This window comes from Glycine max, chromosome 4 (assembly GCF_000004515.6).
Source record: "Glycine max cultivar Williams 82 chromosome 4, Glycine_max_v4.0, whole genome shotgun sequence".
In the NCBI taxonomy this organism is placed as follows: Eukaryota; Viridiplantae; Streptophyta; class Magnoliopsida; order Fabales; family Fabaceae; genus Glycine; species Glycine max.
This window is the reverse complement of record NC_016091.4, coordinates 23,681,756-23,701,307: the sequence shown is the minus strand read 5'-3', so window position 1 is coordinate 23,701,307 and position 19,552 is coordinate 23,681,756. Positions and strand designations below refer to the sequence as shown.

The 19,552-nt window shown below is 42.5% G+C and overlaps 1 protein-coding gene across 1 annotated transcript; it reads right to left on the bottom strand.

Annotated features, from left to right (window-relative positions):
* Positions 1-16,904: 16,904 nt before the first annotated feature.
* On the bottom strand, positions 16,905-18,042 carry LOC102663112 (uncharacterized). The gene is made up of 2 exons (XM_006579163.1): positions 17,881-18,042; positions 16,905-17,318 (listed from the first exon to the last, which is right to left on the bottom strand). The coding sequence occupies exons 1-2, from the start codon at positions 18,040-18,042 to the stop codon at positions 16,905-16,907; spliced, it is 576 nt and encodes a 191-aa protein (XP_006579226.1).
* Positions 18,043-19,552: the final 1,510 nt, after the last annotated feature.

The window sequence follows — 19,552 nt, the reverse complement described above, 5'->3', positions numbered from 1 at the left end:
TACGGCACAACCGAACAGTCGGAATTCATTTTAACTGAAGTTAACGGATAATACAATTCAAACGATCGGTGGAAATTTATTTTATTTTTAGGTTAAGCGAGAAATGACTTAAATAAAATGGCTTAAGCACGTCAAAAGGGGGTATAAAAAGTAAATGAAACGAGAATAAAAATACACGAAACACAATGTGGACCACCACGGGTACATAGAATGAATCGAAAAGCTTGGTTCGAGGTACTTATCCATTGAAGATCGAAGAACGATGAAGAACGAATGAAGAACGTCGAAGAACGGTCAAAACCTTCGCGAAATTCCTTACGGAAACGTTTCGGAAGCGCCTCGGCTTAGATTTTCTTCACGGAAACAATTTTTCCAAGCAAATTCGAAAGAGATAGAAGTGCCAAAGGGGCTGAACACTTTTTCACTTCACTTCTCCCCCTATTTATAGAAAATTGGGGGAGAAGCTTGCCACCCAGCTCGCCCAGGCGAGCAGGGTTGCTTCCTCCAGAAGCAACAGCCTTCTAGAGGAATCTTCTGGAGGGCCCAAGTGGGTCTGGTTGCTATTTGCACCCCCATTTTTACTAAGTACACCCCCTGCCTTTTTTTTGGTGATTCTTTTTTCGTAAAGTTACGGAAACTTACGAATTTCGTAACGATACTTGTTTTCTTTCCGTAATGTTACAGAACCTTGTGGATTACATAATCATCCCCTTTTTGACTTACGGAATGTTACGGAACCTCACTAATTGTGCAACGATGCTTCCATTTGATTTCCGGTGTGTCACGGAACCTTACGGATTGTGCATCAATATTTTCTTTTGTTTTCCGGCACGTCCCAGAATTTCACAAATTGCCTAATGATGGGTGCCAAGCACCTTACAAGGACCAAACAAAAGTCGCATGTCGTCAAGCAAAGGTCCCCGGACGAAATTAGGGTATGACACATCCTACACACACTTGCATTCAAAAGAGAATTCCATGCTATCATACATCCATTTAGGAAAATAATCATTCACACTTGGCAAGGAATTTCATGCCCCTTATATTTACACATATATCTACATACCATTGGAAAGCATTTCCCACGTTACCTAGGTGCAAAGTATCAATCATGGGGCAGAACAATTTCGAGTAAAAACTCTCGCAAGCAAGTCCTAATTTTCATGCTTTTCTAATTCTAAAACCAAATTTTGGGTTCCTAGCCATGAGTATGTTTTCTTGAATTAAAGCTGAAAAGTTTGGGTTCCTAAGCTTGAAATTGCATGTGGGCACCTATTTTGAATCTCCTATGCTGTCTCTACATACATAAAACAGTCCCACCATCCCAATTTTGCAAAACCATATTCATATATCGTTGGGGCATTTCACTGAGCACTTGGTGGGCGCACGTTTGGACATAAATTGCAAGAGAATGGGGGCAATGTGGCAAGCCCCATTGCTTCAGAACACAACATAGGCCTAAGGCCTTCTCATTCAAATCCTCAACTCAAGAAATCAAGCATAAAAACAACCCAAAACTGCCCCACAAATATAAGCACGTTCTCACAATTTAGAGCACCAAAAGATGAAGAAAATACTCCAATGGGAAGCAAAAAACTCAAGGATTGAATACTTACTTGTTGGAGTGAGTAGAAACACCAAAAATGAAAGCAAAATGCAACCAAAAGTGGCTTAGGGGAGCAAAAACCGCAAGCCTTCGTGAGTTCTCTCTTTTGAATGAGGGGGGGGGGGGGAAGTTTTTTGGATACAAAAACGTTCCCTTCCCTCGTTTTTATATTTTGAATGCAGGGGTTGCTCGCCCAGGCGAGCTAACCTGCAAAATTTTTTTTTTTTGGATACATTAACCATGCCCCCCCCCCCCTCTTATGGGTTAGCGTTTTGAACCTACTTAAGTTAGAATTAGGCGTCGATTACTTATTTAAAACAAACAATAAAATACTACGAATTTCAAAGGATACTGGGCTGCCTTGCAGTGACGTTCTCCACTGGCCCAGCGTCGGAAAGGGGTGACGATTGGTCGGTCGTGACCCTATCCTCCATTTGCCTCCATCCCTAAGAACCTGCAAGTAGGAGACAAACAATACGCGGCCAATCGTGACCGGTCAACATCTTACCTTGGTTGATTTCTGCCATCGACTTGTCTTGACTTCTGACCGTGCCCTGAGACGATTCTGCTTCTTGCTATCACAAGATATGCATGTGCATGTGCATGTATGAATGTTTCTAATGCGATGATTTTTTTAGTGAAGGCTGGTTAGATTCAATTTTAAATAAGCATTTGGGGCACCCCATGAACCGAGCGAAGAGGGCTCAGGTTATAACAAAACTAAAGGTTTGAAACCAAAGGGAGGACTGAAACCTCGCCCATCTTTTCTTTTCAAAGAAACGAGACAAGTACAGTGAATGGGAATCCCTAGAGGAAACCAAAAAGAACGAGAAAAACTCAGAAATAAAAACATGCAACGGTCCTCTCGATTGCCCCAGACATCAAGCGTAATATCGTTTAACAACATCGGAGTTCACGGGCGAGGACAACTCCTCGCCATCCATGTGGGTGAGTATCAGAGCACCTCCAGAAAAAGCTCTTTTCACCACGAAAGGTCCTTCATAATTCGGGGCCCACTTGCCTCGATTATCCTTAACAGCGTGGGACATCTTCTTCAGCACGAGGTCCCCTTCGTTGAACTTGCGCGGGCATACCTTCTTGTCGAATGCATTCTTTATCCTTCGTTGATATAGACGCCCATGGCTCATGGCTGTCAAACGCTTACCTTCTATAAGATTGAGTTGGTCGTAGTGTGCTTGAGCCCACTCTGACTCTTCTAGGCCTGACTCCGCTATTATCCTCTGAGAAGGAACCTCTACCTCAAATGGGAGTACTGCTTCCATCCCATAAACCAAGGAATACAGCGTTGCCCCAGTAGAAGTTCGTACCGAGGTTCTATATTCGTGTAGGGTGAAAGGCAACATCTCATGCCAATCTTTGTATGACACTCTCATCTTCTGAACAATCTTCTTAATATTTTTATTCACAGCCTCTACAGCCCCATTCATCTTTGGCCGATAAGGGGTGGAGTTATGATGCTGGATCTTGAAATCCTCGCACATTTCCTGCATCATCTTGTTGTTCAGATTGGTGCCATTGTCAGTAATGATCTTCCTGGGGAGTCCATATCGACAAATCAACTCCTTCTTTATGAATCTGACTACCACACTTCTCGTGACATTAGTATAAGAAGCCACTTCGACCCATTTGGTGAAGTAATCTATTGCCACAAGAATGAAGCGGTGACCATTCGACGCTTTGGGTTCGATGGCTCCAATGACATCTATTCCCCACATGGAAAAAGGCCAAGGAGCGGACATAACATTCAGAGGATGTGGCGGAACATTGACATTGTCCGCGTATGCCTGACATTTATGACACTTCCTTACATGAGCGCAGCAATTGCTTTCCATAGTGAGCCAGTAATAACCGGCCCTAAGGATTTTTCTGGCCATAGCATGCCCATTGGCATGTGTCCCAAAGGAACCCTCGTGGATCTCCTCAATCTTGAAGTTCGCCTCTTTGGCATCTACGCATCGTAGGAGGGTCATGTCGTGGTTTCATTTGTACAGGATGGTACCACTTACAAAGAAACCAGTAGCCAATCTCCTCAACGTCCTTTTGTCATTGTCAGAAATCCCTGGTGGGTATTCTTTGTTCTCGACATATTGTTTGATGTCGAAATACCACGGTTTCCCATCCCGCTCTTCCTCTATTGCATAATAATATGCCGGCCTGCCCTGAGATTTGAATTCGATGTACAGCAGATCCCCGTGTGGGGCAAGTTGAAACATGGATGCCAGGGTGGCTAATGCATCAACCATTTGATTCTCTTCCCGAGGTATGTGGTGGAAAGAAATGTCGTAAAAGTACTTGGCTAACCTCAAGATGTGAGTTTGATAGGGTATCAATTTCGGATCCCTAGTTTCCTATTCTCCTTTCAACTAGTGTATCACCAAAGCTGAGTCTCCCTACACCTTGAGTAGTTTTACATCAAAATCAATGGCCGCCTGAACCCCGAGGGCGCATACTTCGTACTCGGCCATATTGTTGGTACAATCAAAACCTAGCCTAGCTGTGAAAGGAATACACTGATCATCCGGGGATACCCGGACTGCCCCTACTCCGTGGCCCAAAGCATTAGATGCCCCATCCAAGCAAACAATCCATTTGTCTGTATCCTCGTGTGTCCGCTTCTCTTCAAACAGGGCCATGATATCTTCATCTGGGAACTCGGAGTGCATCGGCCGATAATCCTGGAGGGGTTGTTGGGCCAAATAATCAGCCAAGGCACTTCCCTTTATCTCCTTTTGGGTGACGTAAACGATATTGAATTCAGATAATAGTACCTGCCACCTAGCGATTCATCCTGTGAGGGCCGGTTTCTCAAAGATGTATTTCACGGGATCCATTTTGGAGATAAGCCATGTGGTATGGCTGAGCATGTACTGCTTAAGCCGATGTGATGCCCATACTAGAGCACAACACGTCCTTTCCAGCATTGAGTAATTCATCTCACATGCGGTAAACTTCTTGCTTATGATAAATCCTAGCAACTTCCCCGACTTTACCCCGAAGGTGCATTTGGTTGGGTTTAGTTTTAGTTGGTATTTCCGCAACCTTCCAAATAGCTTACGTAGATTGACAAGGTGTTCGTCCTCCGTCCGAGACTTGGCAATCATGTCATCTACGTAGACCTCTATTTCCTTATGCATCATGTCATGGAACAACGCCACCATGGCACGCTGATAGGTTGCCCCAGCATTTTTCAGCCCGAAGGCCATCACTTTATAGCAGAATGTCCCCCATAGGGTGACGAAAGTGGTCTTCTCTACATCTTCGGGTGCCATCTTTATTTGATTATACCCCGAGAAACCATCCATAAATGAGAAAAGGGCGAACTTGGCTGTATTATCTACCAATATATCAATGTGTGGCAGGGGAAAATTGTCTTTAGGACTGGCTCGGTTCAAGTCCCGGTAGTCTACACACATTCGAACCTTGCCGTCCTTTTTCGGGACTGGGACAATGTTGGCCACCCACTCTGGGTACCGAGCTACAGCTAAGAACCCTGCATCAAATTGCTTCCTTACTTCTTCTTTAATTTTTAAAGACATCTCGGGTCTCATTCTTCGTAACTTTTGCTTAACCGGGGAAGACCCAGGATTCAAAGGCAACTTATGCTGCACAATGTCGGAATCCAGACTGGGCATGTCTTGATATGACCACGCAAAGACATCTTGATACTCTTCAAGAAGGGTTATCAAGCCTTGGTGGATAGGCGCGGTCATACCGATCTTCTTGGTGAGGCTTCATTTCACGTTCTTCCTGAGCGACCAACCTCTCCAACTCTGGTGAAAGGACATCCTCTTCCTCTTCCTCATTTATCGTTTGGCTTATATCTCGATCGAAATCGATTGTGAAACCCTCGTTGTTAGGATCCTCAAAGAATCGACCCTCATATCTATACCAAACAAGACAAAAGAAACAAAAACATGCAAAATGATATGAGAAAAGGTGGAATTGCAAGAACAGATGAAACAAGATCTCTTTGTTTTATTTAATAAGGTTGGTTTCACAAAACAAAAGAGAAAGGAAATCTATAGGCTCTAATTACATTGAATCAGCGGTATAGACTTCTGGCTGGCTTATCACGTGCCAGTTCCCCACTTGGGAATCGGGGTGGCATGGTTGCACGAAATTTGGTGGGTCTTGAGGGAACTCCTCTTCTATTGCGGCCACCTCCTCCTCGGACACCATTCCAGCACTGGTGAAACACTGGCTAATACGTCCAGGCCATACCCTATCTGCCCGAAGTCTTGACGGCACATTCCTCCTCCCCGGCATCCCAGATTCATACCCTAATCCATATTTGTATGGATTTCCCTTGATATCGACCATCCCGGCATTTCCAAGGTCGTCCTTGCCCAGACCCATTCTGGGCTCAAATCTGTTCCTGAGCATAACACGCGCCACCATTATGGCCGCGTTGGAGAGAGAAGGTAGACACGGACTTGGTTCCACAGAGGCGCAGCTCACCACCTCAAAGGATTGGAAAGACGTTTCCAATGATTCTTCCGCCGCTTCTACGTATGGTACGGAGGAGGGGCAGCTCACTAACATATCCTCTTCACTCGACACTATTACTAAGAGTCCACCCACTGCGAACTTCAATTTCTAGTGAAGCGTTGAAGGGACTACTCCCAGGGCATGAATCCAAGGCCTTCCCAAGAGGCAGCTATAGGCGGGATTTATATCCATCACTTGAAACAACACATTACAAGTGTGGGGGCCTATCTGAATGGGAATATCGATTTCCCCCATTACTTCCCGCCGAGTACCATCAATGGCTCGCACCACCATCGAGCTCGGTTTTAAATGTGACGCACTAAAAGGAAGCTTTTCCAAAGTGGTCTTCGGCATCACATTTAAACTCGATCCATTGTCGATAAGCACCTTTGCGACAACATGGTCCATACACTTTACCGATACATGAAGAGCCTTGTTGTGTCCTCTCCCCTCTACGGGAATCTCTTCTTCCGCAAACGCGATATAATTGTTGGTGGTTATATGATTAACGATGCCTTCAAAACCCTCCATTGAGATATCATGGGCTACATGGGCATCATTGAGGACTTTTATCAACAACGTACGATGAGGCTCGGAGTTTATGAGCAGTTCAAGCAACGAGATCCTTGCTGGAGTTTTATTCAATTGCTCGACTACCTTAAACTCGCTTTGTTGGATGAGGCGAAGGAACTCATGGACCTCTTCCAAAGTCACCGTCTTTCCTTGAAGACCTTCTTTCTTTTCAGCCCCTCTTACCACTGGAGGATCTACCTATTTCGAGGGGGTGGCTACGTCTGTAGGCTCTTGGACCATGGGCGCTTTCCCCTTGGAGGGAAACTCCGCCGGGTGAGGGGAAGCGAACACCCGACCACTGCGGGTTACGCCACTGAGGCCGGTGATGTTGGTCACCTTAGCTGACAGGGAGTCAACTTCGGTTGCAACTCTTTCGCTGAATGCGGGAGGGGTATACTTCCACGGAACGGCCTTATTACTTTGATATGCAAATGGCGTTGGCTTGGGCGCTGTCCGGGGGTATATGGGTGTGGAGCCGGTCCCTTTCCTAGTAAAACATATCACTAGGGCCTTGGGGGTTAGAGGAACCTTCTTCTCTTCCGACTGCATGCAAATTTGTGGTTCTTCCCTCCCTCCTATGGACATTTCAAGCTGCCCGCAATCCATGAGCCGCTGAAGCAATTCTTCTACCGCAGGACAGGTTTCCATGTCGTGCGACTCCCCAAGGTGAAACAAACATTCGTCCCTTTCACCTCCGCCACGGGAGACCATACATGCCTCTTGCAGCGATTGGTAGATAAAACGTCTGGAAGTAGCCACCTCTCCTAGTCTCCTTGCCCGTGATGGCCCACCCTCTTGGATGGCGTTTACCCTAGCCTTTCCATGACTAGCTAGGGGGTTAGTTTTAACATTTGGGCCTTCCTCTTGAAACGATAGCCAGCCGGCATTGATTAGGTGCTGCACTTTATACTTGAACGGGCGGCAGGAGTCAATGTTGTTTCCGGGAGCTCCACTATGGTACGCACACTTGGCACCCGGGTCATACCACTTGGGGTAGGGTGGCTGGAAGACCCTCCTGGATATGGCTACTACCAAATGATTCTCCAATAATGAAGGCCATAATTCGGAGTATGCCATGGGAATAAGAGAGAAGTTATCTTTCGGGAGTGGGCTTTGTGCATTATTATAGCTGGTGCTGGGGGCCGTATTGTTGATTGGCCGGGGCGTGGCTGGAGCTGTGCGTTGGGCCGGCGTTCTCTCTGCCGCGGGCGGTCCTTTTACTTGAGTCGGGAGGGAACTCCCGGCTCGGATTGAAAAATTTGGGGGATTGGGCTGATATGAGATTTGGATATTTTGGGGTGCTTTCATCCACATCGGGGCGGTGGTGACCGCGTGGGCGTCTCCTTCCTTTTTCCTCGCGCCCACTACTGGGGCTCTTCTGTTGTTGTTGGGGGCCACATTGGAAGCATATTCGAACTTGCCTTTTCGTAGTCCGGATTCAATCCTTTCTCCGGCGAAGACGAGATCCGCAAAGTTAGCTGGCATGTAGCCTATTAACTTTTCATAGTAGAACGTGGGTAACGTATCTACCATAATTGTGATCATCTCCCTCTCCGTCATGGGCGGTACGACTTGGGCTGCGAGATCTCTCCATCTTTGGGCATATTCCTTAATGGACTCATGCTCTCGCTTAGTCATACTCTGAAGCTGGTTCCGATCGGGAGCCATATCCGTATTGTACTGGTACTGCCTAATGAAGGCAGTTGCCAAGTCCTTCCATGATCGGATCTGGGAAGCTTCCAGATTGGTATACCATGCTACAGCTGCTCCGGCCAAGCTGTCTTGAAAGAAATGGACCAACAACTTTTCGTCCGTAGAATACGCCCCCATCTTTCGGCAATACATCCGGAGATGCCCTTTTGGACATGTCGTCCCTTTGTACTTATCAAAGTCTGGTACTTTGAACTTGGGAGGGATGACGATGTTGGGCACAGACATAAGTCCGTTAGATCCGAGAATGGGTATTTGCCGAGGCCCTCGACTGCTCTCAACCTCTCTTCAAGCGCCTCAATCTTTCCCTTATCTTCCACGAAGGGAACAAATTCTTTTACGGGTGTGGGTGAAGCCGGGATATGGCGGACTATGTTTGGTTGGGGTAGTTCATGGGGGTACGGATCTTTGAGGTGGAGCAGGGGACCGAGATGGGTATCTCCTTCCTCATCGTCTTGCCCGGGATAGTCGTCATAAGGTGGGAGTTGCCCCTCGAAAAGGGCATCACTCCCAAATGTTTCTACACATACTAAACATGAAAACAATTAATATGCAATTTGTAGATCAAAAAACATTTGTTGAACGCATATGCATGATGATGCAATGACTCATGCAAAATGTGATGCTGGAATATGATAACGGACAAATGTAGAAACGATATGTTCGTTATGATGCCATGAAGAGATGCTTATGCGATGCATGATATGAATGCATTTACGGACACGAGAGTTCGGAAAATCATCTCTCCTTACTTGCGCATTCGGGGGCGCAGTGCCCCATGTGTGCAGTTAAGAAGACGATATGGATCTTCCGGCCTCCCATGACAAAAGACGAGACCCACATACAACGCATGTGTGACGGTATGATGCAGATGCGCATGCATGAAACGGAAAGAAAACAACACAAAGGGGTAATTCACACATACGAGACTGCAGAGATCCAACTTTAATGCTACGTTTTGGGCATGATGGCGCCTCAACGTAGTATTAAAAAGGTTACGTATTAATCTAAAGAAACCAAACATCACTAGCAAAACTATAAACTAGTGCTATTTACCAAAAAATGCATGAGAACGAATGGCACAGAGCGTGTTTGCTCTTTGCCCCTATTTGGGAACCTATAGGACAATATCTAGGGGTCTCTAATAACTACTCCCCAACAATTCATAACTCACATGGCTGTTTTCTAGAGGTATCATCACTCAAGATAATAATATTGTGGCGGTATGGAATACCAGTGACAACACATTATAAAGAGAGAAAGCTCTAGACGAGGTTTCACTATTATCAAGCAAGTCGGAGACCTAGCATGATGATAGATTCACCTCCACTCCTTAAATTCCCATGAACCCGGGTATAGGGCCCCCTTTTTTACTCAAACCCGTGGGTGCTTAGATGCAGTGTAAAGAATGCGAAATAGACAACAATTATTTACATTTTACACAGTTCAACAAATGCACACACAAAGTTTCACAAATCCACAATTCCTTAAAATAGGCCTAACTCACAAAAATAGTCCCCAGTGGAGTCGCCAACTGTCGCAACGTGCCCTTTTGCGGGCGAGCGAGGGCGAGGCTCACGGGTGCGCTTTCCAAAGGAGGAAAGATGCGCGGAGTCGCCACCAACGTTTATTTGTGGAAAACGTCGGAAAAACCGAAGGAAACCGGTCAAAATGAAAATTCTAAGTTCGGGAGTTGTATTTACGCTTGAGGAAGGTATTAGCACCTCTCACGTTTGTCTCAAAGGACAACAACCTATTTTTTAGAATTGTGGAAATTGTGTTACCTTAACTTTATTTCTTTTTATTTTTTTGAGGTCGACAAAAGTGGGGCTCTTGCTCCTGCGTACCCTCCATCAAAGAGGAAATCAGACCTACGTAGTTCTTCCTTATGCGTGAATCAGGTGATTCTTTTTACTTGAAAGGTGATCATTTTAAGGTGTTGGACCTTAAAAATGATCCATTTTACTTGGTAAGAAACTGAAATGATAAACTTTCAAAACCCTATTTTTTGTGGACGAGCTTGACTAGGCGAGTTGATTTTAGCCTTAGTTTCACTTTAGTTATTAGTCAGTTCAATTAAGAATGAGAAATCCCAAAGAGAAAACATCCGATTGATTTTAAAACAATTAAAAGGGAAATGTGTATAGAATGTTTTTAAAACTTCTATACAAGGAGTTCTTTTCTCGTGTGGGGACTACCCTAATGTTCCATTGATAGGGACTACGGGTTGTATTAATTATAATCCCGCACTCGCCATAAGACAGCCAGGGTACCCCATGAGGGGAGCGCCAACAGAAGAAAGTCTCTTGCCTTTCCTTGTGAGGGATCTAGGCGCGCAAAGTCTCAAGGTGATACAAAGAGTCCACAAGGCGTGGAGAAGTCCATTGAGGAAAGACAAGGAGCTTAGAGGCATCCAAAATGGCGTCATCGGTGGTTATCATGGATGGCTAAGAGTTCACACGCGAGGATTAGATTGGCTCTCCAAATTGAAAGTTATCAATGAGGAGAACTTTGAAGCTTCGGAGGAAGATGAAGAAGTCCAAGCTCTAAAATTAGAGCTAGGGAAGGCAAGACTCGCCAAGGAGAAGTTCAAATCAGCCGCTACACACATCCGGAAAGAGTGCACCGAGTTACAAGAGGAAAACGCAGCCACTGCAAGAGCCCTTGAACAAGAAACCAAAAGGGCCCGCAAGGAGGAACATGGCCGAGAGAAATTCCGAGGAGCATTGTGGGGTAGCAACAATGAGCTCAAGCAAAAACATTTGGGATCTTTGTATACTAATTGTTTTCATCTTTGTATACAATTAAAAGTGAAATGTGTATAGAAAGAAAAAAGTGAAATGTGTATAGAAAGATCCTAAAAAAGAAAAAAGTGAGCTCACCGGATAGTCGTCATAGTTCACATACTAATCATCACTCCCAAAAAAGAGAAAAGGATAAAAGGCCTCAAGAGGTTAACATTAGCCTCCCATATTTTTATGGAAAAGATAATGTTGAGGCTTACTTAGATTGGGAAATGAAGGTTGAACAACTCTTTGCTTGCCATCATATTAGCGAAGAGAGAAAAGTTCTATTGGCTACCCTTAGCTTTCAAGGGTATGGCCTCTATTGGTGGAATTCCCTTGTTAGGGAACGTAGGATTCATGGGGATCCTCCAGTAGAGTATTGGAATGATCTTAAGAGTGCCCTTAGGAAGAGGCACATTCCCTCCTACTATGAAAGGGAGCTTATGGACAAGCTCCAAAGGCTTAGACAAGGGAGTATGAGTGTTGAAGAATATAGACAACAAATGGAACTACTCCTTTTAAGAGCTGGACTTAGGGAAGAGGAAAGAACAAGCATAGCTAGGTTCCTTAGTGGACTTAATATGGAAGTGAGGGACAAGGTTGAACTCCTTCCATATAGGGACCTAGATGAGCTAGTCCAACTTTGTATAAGAGTGGAGCAACAACTTAAAAGAAAGCCTTCTTCAAAATCTTATGGCTCTCACTCTTATCCAAGGAAGGACCAAGCCCATGGAATTTTGGGGGCTACACCTTCAAAACCTAAGGAAGATAAGGGTAAGACCATAGAGAAATACACCCCTAAGACTAGTTCCCAAGAAAGGACTAGCAATATTAAATGCTTCAAATGTCTTGGGAGATGTCACATTGCCTCTCAATGCCCCACAAAGAAAACCATGATCATGAGGGGTCAAGACATTTATAGTAGTCAAGAGGAGACTACTTCTTGCCCTTCCTCTAGTGGAAGTGAAGATGAAGTAAGGGGTGAAGAGTCTAGTGAGGAAGTCTACCCCCATGAAGAAGGTGACCTCTTAATGGTTAGAAGGCTCCTTGGAGGTCAATCTTGTGATCTATCTCAATCCCAAAGAGAGAACATATTTCATACAAGATGCAAAATTTTAGATAAAACTTGTTCTCTCATTGTGGATAGTGGATCTTGTTGCAATTGTTGTAGCACAAGTTAGTTTCCAAGTTGAACCTCACTATCATTCCCCACCCAAAACCTTATAAACTTCAATGGCTCAATGAGCAAGGGGAAATGATAGTTAACCAACAAGTGAAGGTACCTTTTTCCATTGGGACATATAAGGATGAAGTTAATTGTGATATAGTTCCCATGGAGGTAGGACATATTCTTTTAGGAAGGCCGTGGCAATTTGATAGGAAGATCATTTATAATGGCCTAACTAATGAAATTACCCTCACCCATCCTGGCACTAAATTTGTGTTGCATTCTCAAACACCTTCACAGGTGGCCAAAGATCAACTAACTATGAAAGATAAGAGGGATGAGGAAGAAAAACTTGGAAAACAAAAGAAAAAGAAGGATAGTAAGGCCTTGTCTTCAAAGGCCAAGGGGAAGGAAAAGGAGGAAAAGGATTCCTCCAAGAATATTGTTAACAAGGAAAATCATTTTGCAACAAAATGTGATATTAAAAGAGCACTCCTTCTTAAAAAATTTTTCTACCTTCTCCTATCAAGGGAAACATCCCTTAGCACCACCATACCTCTTGAGCTTGAGGTTATTCCTCAAGTAAAGGAGTTGTTGGATGAGGATTTGGTTCGCAAGAGCTTAAATCCTTGTGCTTTGTTGGTGTCTAAAATAGGTATTATTAGGCACCAAATCCCTATGATAGGTGGTATGATGAATGTGTTGAGTGGTGCAACACTCTTTTGTAAAATCACTCATGCACCCAACATCTTCATCATTTGTGTACATAGGAACTCATTAGGTAGGTTTGTTCTTATTTTTTGTTTCAATGCAAACCTAGGTGCTCATGTGGGACACCTTAGGTTTGTCATAATTTTTTGTAGGAATAATCAACATGAAAATAATGAAAAAGGTATGTTTTATTCCATTACTTTCCTTAACTTTTTAAATAGTGATCAAGGGCTTCCCATGGACCCTAAGAGAATAAAGGTCATTCCTGAGTGGCTTACTCCACCAAGTAAAAGAGAAATTTGGGGCTTCAATATCTTAACAAACTTTTACAAAAGGTTTGTCCCATATTTTTCTATACTTGTAGCACCACTCATTGAGTTGGTGAGGAACTATATTCTCTTATGGGAAGATGGCCAGGAAAGGGGTTTCAAGTCCTTACCGTACTCTAACATACCCAACATCACTAATACATATGCTTTTATTCTTTTTACAGGTGTTGAGGGAAAAATTAATGAGTTTCAAGAACCTCTGGATTTGAGGTCAAATCCTTTTCAAGGGGGAGGGAATGATGCAATCCTACCCCCCAAGGGCATTGGATAGAAGACTCCAAGAAGATTAGGCCAAAGATGCAAGAGAAGGCCCTAGGGTTCTCATGAGCCATAGGGTAGATTTCTGAGCCCATGGGCCAAGGTTGGGTCCAATTATCTTTTTACATATTAGACTAGGATGTCATTATATTTGGTCCTTGTATTTAGGGCTCCATATTGTAGGTAGGGTATCCTAGAAATATAGGATTTTTCAGCCCTTGTATTTTAGGGCACCTAGACTAGTTTTTGTATTAGGGGTAGTTTTGTAATTTCACATGCACTAAGTGGATATTTGATGTGTGTGGTTGGAAATAAATTTAATTGAATTGGTAGAAGCCCATTCCAATTAAATTTTAGAGGGGGAGGTGAGCATTTGCTTACTACACCCCATTGCCACATCATATAGTCACACTTTGTGCATGTCCTTCATGCTTTTCATGCCTCATGACACCTAAGCACACTTAGTGGAGAATCTTGGAATTGATCTTGGATTAGTGGGCTGAACCATAACTAAAATTCACTAATCATAATTAGTGAAATTTTGGCTCCAAAGTTTGGTTCCACAAATTCAATTTCAAATTCAAGTGAAATTTGAATTTCCCTCCAATTTTATGTGACACTAAGGCTATAAATAGAGGTCATGTGTGTGCATTTTTTTCAACTTTGATCATTTGAATATTAACTTCAGATTTCAGAGCTCTTTTTGAGCACAAAATTTCGTGCTCTTCTCTCCCTCTCCCTTCATTCATCTCCTTCTTCCTCCAAGCTCTTATCCATGGCCTCCTATGGTGGTGAGCTTCTTCTAGACTCATCTTCTCCTTGAAGTGGCATCTCCTCTCTCTCTTCCTTCTCCATTCCGCTGCCATTTATCTTCCAAGAAGCAAAGGAATCCATTGATGAAGAAGATCCTAGGCCTACAAGCTCCAATGGAGCTTGCATGAGGATGGCACCAATCCACCTTTGCAATTCCCTATATGTCAACTCACAAACAAGGAAACAAAGAGACAAGCAATAAACAAAGACAAAAAAAAATGAAATGAAAGCTAAACCAATGGAGTTTTAAAAAGACAATTTTTCAAGGATTATTCAACAATTAAAGCAATGAAAAGGACATAGAAGCAAGCTTGGACTCAAGGAGAAACTTAGAATGACTCTAGAGTAGAGTAAAAAAAACTATAAAAAAAAGACTCAACAAACCTCTAGCTTTGACCCTTGTTTTTTTCACACTAATTTTCAATTGAAATTTAGGAACTAAGATTGGTATAAAATAGGAACCAATTATAGAATAAATTTTGAGCCAAAACAACAAGCACACTTCCCTTTCACTTTTTTTTCCTGGATATTGATTTTCTGCGAAATTGTGTGATTTTTAGTATTTTTTCCTTTTATCCAAATCACTTGGTTATTTTTTTATAACTCATTTTCCAGATGTCTAGAAAATTCAGTAAAAATTTCAGCTCAAAATTCGAAGTAACCAATTCTCAGTAATTTTTACAAGTTTGTATGTCCAAGCTGCCACCACCAGCGATTTTTATTTTTTTTTGTTTTTTAAGCATGGTATATTGATTTCCTTGGGCTTACTTTCAACCTTCCTATGTATGTTGAACTCACTAGGATTGTTTACCACAGTTTAGGAGTTCATTATTCACTTAGGATCAACATTTCATCCGGCAATTCAATCACCAAAACTCAAATTCACAATAGACACAATCATAAGGAAACCTAAAAGTTCAAGAAAAGGTTCACAATCAAAGACTCTTTAAGAATTTTGCATGAACATGTTAAGGACTAATTAAGATGAAAGATTTGACTCAAATCAAATAATAGGCTAAAATAATTTCATACAATCATGAACCAATGAGTTAGACAAAGAAACAAGAAAATAAAATTCAGCACAACATAAGAAATCTTATGTGACAAGTTTCATGACTAGACATGACTTCTATGGCAAAACTACAATACGTGAACAAGTCACTCTAGATTTTTGAGGTTTTCTTGTACTTTAATCTTTTTGTAAGAATTGAATTGTTTAGGTTTCAGCCACAAAAAATAACAATAAAAAACTCAAAGGAACCTAAACTCAACACAATTCATGGTTCAAGAACAAGAACAAGAAATTTGAACCATAGAAAATTAAATCTAGCTTCTATAGCAAGTTTAATCGGTGGAAACTCTAAAGAATCATGTTAACAACATTTAGCAAAAGACATGGAGAAAAATGAAAAAACAACAATGGAAGAGAAGGTAAAGCAAAAAATTACTGGAGGTTTAAGGAGCACCTACTTGAAGCTCTTGTGCTGTGATACCACTTGATGGAAGCTTGCTTGTGAAGCTTCTATGGAGGCTGGATCTTTGAGCTTCAATGGTGATTTTCCACCATGGAGATGCAGCGGAAGGAAAAGGAGAAGAGGAGAGGGGAGGCACCATCCACAAGGGAATTAGCCATGGAAGAAGGAGCTTCACCACCATGAATGTGCCTTGGATAAGAAGCTTGAAGAGGATGCTTTAATGGAGGAAAAGAAAGAGAGAAAGGGGGAGCACGAAATTGAAGGAATAAAAGAGGGAGAGAAGTAGAACTTTGAAGTATGTCTCATAAGACTTTCATTCATCAAAGTTACAACAAGTGTTACACATGCTTCTATTTATAGACTTGGTAGCTTTCTTGAGAAGCTTTCTTGAGAAAACTTCCTTGAGAAGCTTCTTTGAGAAAACTTCCTTGAGAAGCTTCTTTGAGAAAACTTCCTTGAGAAGCTAGAGCTTAGCTACACACACCCCTCTAAAAGTTAAGGTCACCTCCTTGAGATCAGAAGTTAGAGCTTAGCTACACACCCCCTATAATAGCTAAGCTCACCCCATGACAAAATGCATGAAAATACAAAAAATTCCATACTACAAAGACTACTCAAAATGCCCTGAAATACAAGGCTAACACCCTATACTACTAGAATGTAAAAAATACAAGGCCCAAAAGAAGAAAAAAAAACCTATTCTAATATTTACAAAGAAGAGTGGACCCAACCTTTGCCCATAGGCTCAAAAATCTACCCTAAGGTTCATGAGAACCCTAAGGCCTTCTTTATCAGCTCTAGCCCAATCCTCTTGGAGCCTCTTGCTCATGGCTCTGGTAACTGGTCCTTTCCTAGGGAGGATTGCATCAATCCTATTACCAGGATCCAACAGAGTTCCTACTTCAAGGACCTTCTTCTCGGGTCTCCTTTCCTCCATCACATGCACTTTAAGACATACATTTTTGGCTAGATGAATCTTTTGTCCTCATAGAACAAATCAAAGCTGATCTTCTGATCTTCTATGCCCATCTGCAACATTTTCTTTCCCATGTCTACCATGCAGCTTGCAGTAGACATGAATGGGCGGCAAAGAATGAAAGGAATGTCGGCATCCTTTTCTATATCTATGACAACGAAATCAGCTGAAAATATAAGGTGTTTAGCCTTCACCAAAACATCTTCAATGACTCCATATGGCCTTGTGATGGAGCGGTCAGCTAATTGGAGGGTCATGCATGTGGGCATTATCTGTATCTCTCCAAGTCGCCGGCATATGGAGAGAGGCATTAAATTGATACTGGTTCCCAAGTCTATGAGATCTTTGCGTACAACAACCTCACCAATAGAACATGGTATCGTGACAACTCCCGGATCTTTATGCTTGGGTGGAAGAATACGTTGAAGAAAAACACTACAATTACCTTCCACAATAATTTTGTCACTATGAATGTACCAGTTCTACTGGGTTAACATATCCTTCAAAAATTTTGCATAGAGGGGCATTTGCTGAAGTGCTTCTCCAAAAGGCAAGGTAATTTCCAATTTCTTGAAAATATCAAGAAATCTGGCCAAACGTTGCTCTTTAACTTTCTGGGAGGGTACCAACGGATAAGGTACCTCCTTGCACTCAATCGAAATAGCCTCTTTCTTCTTTTCTATGTTAGCCTCACTCTTGCCCTTCTTCTCAGTCTCAACAACCTTCTCTTTTTGTTTTTCCTTTTTCAACTTTTTTTCTTTTTCTTCTTCTTTTATTTCTTCTTCCGTTTCTTTTGCTTCCTTCTTCTTTATTTTCTCTTGCCAGTCTATTATTCATGTCTCTTCTTCTTCATCACCTTTTGCTTCCTCAACAATTTATTCAAGTTCAACTAAATCATCAACCGGTTCCAGCGTCGGTTCATTAGCCAGCTATTGTTTAAATCCCTCCACCTTCTGATCATCCCACCATTCTGCTTCTAGTCATCACAACTTTGCACTCTTCTTTAGGATTTTTCTTTGTGTTTGCTGTAAAGCTGTTGGATGGTCTTTCAGCTAACTGCTTTGCAAGCTGGCCCACCTGGACTTCCAGATTCTTAATTGCAGACTCGGTGCTCTTTTGGTTAGACATTGACACTTGCATGAATTGAGCTAGAGTCTCTTCCAGATTTGTGGTTCGGTCATAGAGACTTGGCATCTGCTGTTGTTGCCTTGTAGATGAACCACCCTGGCCTCTATTGAATTGGTTACTAGGGTGATTTTGCCACTGTCTCTACTATTGATACTGCTGGTTGTTCTGAAATCCTGGAAATCCACTTGTATTGAAGTTGCCTCTGGGCTGATTCCCCATATAATTGACTTCATGAGCAATTTGCACATCATTAGGGATACAACATCCAGATTCATGAGCTCCACCACAAATTGTACATCCTGCAACCTGCAAAATAGAAGAATGTGAAGTTTGTGCAGAATGAAGTTGAGTTGGCAACGTACTGAGTGTTTCTGTTAATGTCTCTAGTTGCTTGGATAGTAACTTGTTTTGTGCCAACAGAGCGTCTTGTGGGGTTAGCTCCAATAAGTTCTTCTTGGTAGGAATGTGGGCTCGGTCTCTCAGAATGGCAATGTCACTAGCAGCCATGCTTTCTATTAAGTCCATTGCTTCATCAGGGGTCTTCATTTTGATCTTACCCCTAGCTGAAGCATCCAAGAGCTGCTTAGATTGTGGTCTCAATCCATCTATAAATATGTTGAGTTGTATTGGTTCAGAAAAACCGTGAGTGGGAGTCTTTGTTAGTCGATGAATACGACTAACTTTTGTGTAAGAAATCTGTGAAAATTGTATCTAACTCCTCCCATTTATGGTTATTTTGTAGTGTTGTAATTACTTATTGTTAAATATAGGTAATAAATACATAGTACTCCCATTTTGTGTATTTAATAATCATTTCCTTTCAATTTCAGGTTAATTAGGCAATTTTGTGAAGTGTTGATTTTTAGCTTCTCGCTAAGCCAATCTGTCTGGCTTAGCGCAAGGAAGAATCTGGAAGAAGGATGAGCTGGACACATGGACTAAGCGAGAGCTTATCCTGCTAAGCACACCACTTGCATGCATTTGCTAAGCGAGAAGTTGGGCACTAAGCCCAAATTCACGTATGCACGCTAAGCGAGCCAGAGTTGCGCTAAGCGCGCAAGCACCAACAAGGCCACCTATTTAAACCTTAAATCAGAAATGGAGAGAGAGTTTGGGGGATTCTCAAAGCTTTTGCATGTTTAGAGATTTCTAGAGAGTGAAAGGTCCAAGTTCCAGAGAGTTTTGAAAGCTTTAGCTGTGCGAAGACTGGCAGAGAACTAACCTTGAAGAGGAAGCCATCCTGAAAGCATGAGATGAGTCTGTGAGTGATTGTGAGGTTCTAGAGGTGCAGGAGACATCCCCACCACTTGTATTTCTTCAATCCTTCATTTTTCTCTTCTCTTTGTTTTAAAGGAAGCTTCCCAGATATGGAGAACTAAATCCTCTATTGGTTCTCCCTTGTAGGTACTTGATGTAAATACATGTATGTCTATTTAATGATGTTTTATGTGTTCTCTGTGCTATCAGTACGTCATTTTAGTGTGCTTTTGCCTTGATCATGTAGATGCAT

Bases quoted from the DNA above. Each gene is read 5' to 3' on its own strand.
- LOC102663112 (XM_006579163.1), bottom strand. From the start codon at position 18,042: ATGTCTAACCAAAAGAGCACCGAGTCTGCAATTAAGAATCTGGAAGTC. The intron at 17,319-17,880 runs GTGGGATGATCA...CTTCCACCCAAG, and splicing joins TGATGACTAGAAGCAGAATG to CATAAAGATCCGGGAGTTGT.